This window comes from Trachemys scripta, chromosome 7 (assembly GCF_013100865.1).
Source record: "Trachemys scripta elegans isolate TJP31775 chromosome 7, CAS_Tse_1.0, whole genome shotgun sequence".
NCBI classification, from domain to species: domain Eukaryota; kingdom Metazoa; phylum Chordata; order Testudines; family Emydidae; genus Trachemys; species Trachemys scripta.
Window position 1 is genome coordinate 23,900,535 of NC_048304.1, and position 6,889 is coordinate 23,907,423.

A 6,889-nucleotide genomic window follows, 5' to 3' on the forward strand; every position below is an offset into this window, starting at 1 on the left:
AAGACAGTTCAAAATCCTCTCTGATGCAGGATGCCAAATGAAACAGAAGCTCTGCTGGCTGGCTGGAAGACTGAAGTTGTGTGTGTTGTAGGATGTGAATTGCAACTCTAAGCAAACCCTTAATCTATCGGAGAGATATTTTGCAGGCTATTGATGGCAATGTGGCTTGCACTGAAGGTGACTGAGACAGGATGGCTTGTTGCTGCTCTCCATTCCACGGCTCTATCTGGTCCGGGCTGGGCAGTCTCGTTTCACTGGAACCTCCTCCCTGACACTGTCCCTCAGACTTTTACTCCTTCCTACTCGGATCAGAAATGTCCAGAGGCCAGAACGGTTAGCTCTCCCCATTTCTGCCCATCCTTTCATTGAGATGGGGCAGGGGAGTTGGGTTTGGGTTCATGTATTTCCCTGCCTGGGGCTCTGGTGTCTGAAAATCAACTCTTGAATTACAGTAACTCCCCTTTAAAGATTAGCAACCGTATACTGTGCACTAACGTTTAGTGAACACAACCAAGGACAGGGGTTCACACCATTTTGCACTGGCCTTTGCTCAGTCCCCACAATAAGGATACAGCACAGTCTCAGACAGTAACCGAATACAGTAGGCAACAGAAGTGTTCTCAGGCGCTCAGCGTTTAAGACATTTTTATTTCTTTGCGTGTTACATTTACGTTAGTGATTACGAAAATACAGCTCCCTTTTGACATTCAGACATTTTGACAGGGAAAATAGATTTGTTTCTAACGGGGCTATTTGTTAGCCTTGAATGCGCCAACGCTGATTTCATGATCCACTCACCCTCTTTAGGCTGCAGGTCCATCACAAGATCCCTTCCTGGGCTTCGCACTCACATCGCACTTGGGGCCCAAGCCCTCACCACACAGACTTCAAGTTTTGCTCATTCATCTGCTAATAAGCAGTTGCCTAAGTATTTCCAGTTTCATTTCTAACGGCATCTACACAAAACACTGCAAAACTCCAGCAAAGGAGAGCAATCACTTATGCAGTGCCTGTGTATAGCAATAGATATTACAGACCCATGTTAGCTTGTGACCACGTCCGTAACATATAAATAAGAAACAGATTAATCCACTTTGTTAGAGACCTAGAGAAAATACAGCGGGTTCTCCACACTTGTGCATATTCACAAGCAGAGCTATGGACACCAGGCTCAAGCAACCTTCAGGCCACTGGCACATGGAGAGGAGGTACAGCTAGGCAGAACCAATCGCTACTAAGCTCAAGGCAAGAAATCCACAGGCTTTAAGAACAGAGCACCCCATGCCCCTAGCTACAAATACACACCTCTGTGTGACGCACCAGAGGCTGGGAAGACACTAGGAGACAAGCTGCAGGTTTCAGTTAGCAGGACACACTGTGTCTAGGCCAGAGGCCTCTGAAAAGAATAACGTTGCCTGGACAACTGTTACTACTCTGCCAGCACAGTGTGAGAGAATCTCTGATTTAATCATCACTATGTAAAGCAGACTGGAAAAAGCAGTTGCTGGACCAGGCTGTTAGGACCCCGGTTGGTGGGTTGTAACCCAGAGAGCAAGCCAGGGGTCAGGAGGAAGCGAAAGGCTCACCACACACAGTAGTGGAGATGCAGCTAGCTAGCCCATTTGCCAGGACTGCAGCATATTTGCACTAGCAGCAGAAAACAAAACAGATGTTACAAAAGCTTCTTCCAAACACTGGCCTACTCCACTTGGTAACTGCAGGGGGAGATGTGTATGGGATAAGGGATCCGCTACGGCAAAGGCTTTTTACTTCGGGACCTCAGAACAACTAAACATCCAAAGCTATCCAGCATCCAGGTTGGTAAGTCCCTCACAAGCTCGGTGTCCCCTCCTGTTAACAATACCCACACAGCTGATGAATGACTTCCTGTCCCAGTCAGAGCATGACACTAGTGCCAATCGTCCTCTTCCATTCAGGGTAACAACTCTCATAAAGGGCCAGACCTCAGGAGTGCCCTTAAAATGCTTTCTGCTGGGGTGTTCTATTGCTGACACTTCTACAGGGCCTGTCTGAACCCTAGGCCTCACCCAGAGGAATAATAAGTATAAGCAGGACTGGTAGGGGATGGGGAGAAGTGTCAACAGGAGACATTTTTGTTCCAAGTGGCTCTCTCAGTCCAATCTGATGGTCAGTTAGCTGGTTCCTGGAGACATTTCTGGGAACTCCTTATACATTTCCCAGATGATCATTTTGTCCATCTGGCACTGCTGCCCCTCCTCTTCCTCAGCCAAAATGCGCTGCAAGGTACCTTGCAGGTCAGAGAGACGGTGCTGATGCTGCAGGTAAGGTGTGGTACGCATGATCGCATGCATTAGAGACAGATACTCCATCCTCAGCTGCAATGGGGGGAGACAGAGCACAATGCAATATTTAAATGAGATAAACAAGTGTTCCAGCTTCCAAAAAGCATTAACACTGGAACAGCTGCTGCGGGTTACCATCAGGAGTGAGCTTCCATCGTAAGCACCTGCTTTTCTGTGGGACTCATTAGTATCTATGGAATCTTGATGCTTTTCCCAGAGCAACTTACAACAGTTACATCAACAGATCCCACTTATCTACTTTTAGGGAGGGGCTAAAGCAAGGAACTCCCTGTCCCTTGCGAGTCCCCAAGAAGGAAGGGACAGCAGCCAGTTACCCCAGGTGGGGAGTGAACCCACCAACTGAAACGTAGAGAAATTATTCTCATAGGTAAGCTCTTCCTATAACTTTCTGTGAGTGGATGGAGGATGGATGGGGCGAATTTTCAAGCCTTTCCCCATTCACACCTGATCCCGGCTCCCTGATCACTGTAGTGGTCCCAAGGGCTGAAATGCCTGATCTGACATCAATGTGGGGGCTCTGTGAGGGACAGAGAATTGGCAACAACTCCCTAAAAGGAGGCTTCAGTCAAGTACCTGGACTGTGTCATTCCTCCAGCTGCTACAAGGGCAGACTGGGCTTGCCTTACTCTCTGGTCCTGTTGCTGAGGCGTGCCGGCTGGCCTAGAGTTGCCAAGTTAGCAATGGGCCATGGAACTCCAAGGAGTCCCTGTGTGTTGCTTGGCCTAAGGCCAGCTCTGCCAAGCAGGCAGAGGACAGGAAAGAAAAGGGATCCAGAAATCACTGATTACTCTATTCCAGAGCACCCATTACTCATCTGGGCTATTCTGCTTCACTGCTAGAACCCGCCTCCTCTCCTCCCCTCCCCTCCCCACCACGGCTTGGGTAGCAAGAGGCCTTCTCTTCCACTGCACTGGAAAACTCCCTTCCTTCCCAGATCCCAGCCCCAGTCCCTCTGGCTCAGCACCTTATCTCCAGGGGAGAGATCGGCAATCTGCCGCACCGTTATGTCAATCATCACCATCATGTCTGTGTGGTAGAAGATGTTTGCGGTATCCTTGCTGGCAAAGATGTCCTGAAGGAACTTCAGCACCGAATGCGGCGGCTGAGGCTGGTGCTTGAAGATACAAACCGGATCATCTGGGGGCCAAGCCGGAGAAGGGATGAAGGCAGGTTGTCATAGAAAAAAAGTCTGTGTTAAAATCTATAGTCAACATTTGTTCAAGTTCTCTAGCCACCTTCTTTGGATTGAATCTCTGCACCAGGACAGAGCCAGGACTCGAGTGCCATGTGCCTTGCTGAGAATGTTTGCCCTGACCTAAGACAGCTACTCCAAAGCACTAGTTCAGACACTACACCATGCCCGGTGGCTGTGAATGCTGGGAGAGCACCGGCAAGTGCAGTGCCTAATTCCGGGCTGCATAACTGGGATGACGGCTCTGCAGGGCACTGAGCTGAGACCAAACTCATATCTTAGTCTAAGTATTAATCGTTATTTGTGTTTCACCAACACATCACAGGGAAAGCTCATTACTTCAGCACCACCCAGCACCCCTCAGAACTTGCTGGCCTCCCTGAGCAGCTACACTCATTTTCTTCTCCCTGGTTTATTAATTTTGGTGCAAAACTCCCTCAACAGCCCCTGAGTCCAGCCAAGCTTGTATCTGAAATGAGCTTTCACCATGGAGACCAGCCTAATAACCTACTCAGAAGCAAGAAAATAATAAACGCCTCCAGGTTTAAATAGGCCACCAGCATCTCCACTCTCTTCAGAGCAAAATATTCACACACATCCCAGAGAGGCTTCTGAAGTACACTGGCCCCTCTCCTCTGCCTGGAGTCTCCCCAAAAGATTATTGCTACCAAAGGGTCTCAACTCCTGCTGGTTTTTTGCAGCCGCTCAGGGTGAGGTGGTACCATTAGGAGATCGGGCAGTGAAAGAGTTAAGTAAAGGCTTTGGAAGGAAGTCAGGTGGACAGCACGGAGGCTGTATGCAGTCTGACTGATGTTGTCCAAAGACCATGATTTACAACCCTGAAAAGAACTGAAGCCAGAGAAAAGAACTACAAGTATCACAGACACAGGACAGGTTATTTAACAGCATGTCAACAAACTAAAGCTAATACCAGTGCTCCAGAAGGTATTAAAAAGCACAATGCAGTGGCAGATAAACAGGTAGAAATACTTGACATTGTGCTGACTGGGAGCTGAGCTTTATGGGTTTCTAATGATCTGCTTTACAAATACAATGGATTTAACACTATACTGGAGCTGGCGAATCAGGTGGGTGATCTGAAAAGGGAAAGTGTACCTGTAAGCAATGTTCTCTGAGGACAGTATTCCCTCTAGACCCTCCACCTGGGGCACCTGCTCCCCAGCATGGGCAATCAGGGGAGTGATTCAGAGCTCGACAGGCAAGAAAGGCAGGCAGATCACAGAATGCCATCTCAGAGGGGCATGAAGACAAGGGAAAAACTGGCTTCCATTCTCCGGAGGAGATAACACTGCTGTGCCGCAAGTAGGCTCAGCAGAGGTCAACTGTTATAGTTTTCTAATTGTGAAGAATTTTTACTGATTCTTATTTTTAAGATTTTTTCCCTATTTTAAACTATATTTATTTCGGTGGTTGTGGGGGGTAGGGCTGGGGTTAGGGCAGTGCTGACAGCTGGGCTGCAGGGGGCTCCCTGTGTGGCTGAGAGGCTCAAGACACCGGGGAGGCTGTGGTCATCCTGGCTCAGCAGAGGGCTCCCTGCGTGGCCGCAGGGCTGGTGACACCCAATCCCTGCAGACACAAGGTGTGGGGAAGGCTGGGGTTCTGGACCAGTGGAGCAGGGACTCCCAGCCAGGACTGCAAGGAGGGGAGGCAATCCCACTGCTGAATAGTTCCTGCTGGGGAATGCTCCTGCACTCCTGGCTGGTGATGAGTGAGTGGGGCCAGGGACAGCTGATCTCTGCAGCACCCCTGCTTGTAACCAATTGATTCTTTTAGTCGATTTCAGCGTTGGCTGAAATAGACTCTTACCTACAGTTCTTGATTAAAACCGAATCCTACCAAGCCTAGCCTAGCAATTCCCACAAAAGCCTGCACTAATCTCAGCTCATGGGGATCGGCTTGCAAGAGAACATCAGTCCACCTGCCGTTATTAGTTACTTAGCAGATGTCATCAGCAGGGCTTTATTTCAGACAGTTTCTTCCTCAGGAATGCAGCCCTGTCCACCTCACACTGAGACTTGTATGAGAGCAGCAAATCTTAGTGAAGCGGTGAGCTCATCTGCCAGCCGCCCCCTCTAACTCTCTGACCTCTCAATGATATCAGCCTCATCTCTCTAGCTCTGTGTTGCCATTAACCTTTCCCACCTGCTGGGAATGTAATAAAGTTGCAGAGACACTCACCTCCCCTGTTCAGTAGCAACAGCACCTTTTCCGTGAAGGTCTTGACGTTGGAGTGCTTGCTCACCGTAGTCATGATCACATTGTGTTCTGGAACTAAGAGATGAAACAGGCTCACTAGCAATGACAGATCTCTTTGCAACACATTTCAGGTTGTCTTAAGTGAGCGGCAAAGGAAAAGAAACAAAATTCTAAGCCTGTCGTCACGCCACTGACATGGGAATCTTTGGGGTGTCACAATCATTGCTGTGCTCAGAATGAGAACATCAGAGGGTTGGACAGAAAATCTCCTCCAAATTTAATGCATAAATATTGGAATTTCACTTTCTATTTGCACCTGGTGAGCTCCCATCCAGGGGATCAGAGCAGCCTTTGGAATACTCTGCAAGGCTTTATGCTCTGAAACATCACTTCCATTCTGTTTTAGATCCAACACTTGAAGCCAGAAGACCCACCCACCCCACTATAGGATCTCCTTCACTTTGCCAGGTCAGCAATACCTTGGTGGACCGTCACCTTTGCAGACCTCAAAAGTAAATAAGGGCTGGGCATATACTTGTATAACACTCCCCGAAGGAAAACCCAGATGCTGATGAAGTGCACCACACTAATGACCTCAAAGCCTCAGCACGGTGCAAGAGGGGTTCTGTGAGGCAGAAAGTGCCATCTTTTGTATGAGATGACAAACAGATTAGAGGAAGATCTAATTTTTGCAAGAATAGATGGGTTAATCCTAGCGTCCTGGCCAAATTCTTACTTGAGTTATATTGCCTCCCTAAGGTTTCGTTTGAATACAGATTTATTCATCTCCTCCTGCTCTGAACTGTTGGGTGGAACATTGCCAAAGTGTTTCTGTGGTGGGGATAGGGATCCCAGTCTATATTGTTTAATTTGTAAAGTACTTCAGGATCCTTCAGGTTGAAAGGAGTAATCTATTAACAGATCCTAAGAAAGCTTTAACTATCTCTGCATTAGAGAAGTGCTAATATTCTGATAGAGGGTCCTGTGGCACCTTTAAGACTAACAGAAGTATTGGGAGCATAAGCTTTCGTGGGTAAGAACCTCACTTCTTGCATCTGAAGAAGTGAGGTTCTTACCCACGAAAGCTTATGCTCCCAATACTTCTGTTAGTCTTAAAGGTGCCACAGGACCCTCT

The 6,889-nt window shown here is 48.1% G+C and overlaps 1 protein-coding gene across 2 annotated transcripts in view; it reads right to left on the bottom strand.

The window, feature by feature from the left end:
* Window positions 1-630: 630 nt before the first annotated feature.
* The window catches only part of NCKIPSD (NCK interacting protein with SH3 domain), a 94,945-nt gene continuing 88,686 nt past the window's right edge, over window positions 631-6,889 (bottom strand). For both annotated transcript variants that reach the window (XM_034775892.1, XM_034775891.1), the window contains 3 exons: window positions 5,737-5,829; window positions 3,310-3,482; window positions 631-2,357 (listed from right to left, as the gene is read on the bottom strand). In XM_034775892.1, coding sequence (XP_034631783.1) covers window positions 2,154-2,357; window positions 3,310-3,482; window positions 5,737-5,829 — 470 coding nt within the window. In that variant the 3' untranslated portion in view covers window positions 631-2,153. The remainder of the gene's footprint in view (window positions 2,358-3,309; window positions 3,483-5,736; window positions 5,830-6,889) is intronic.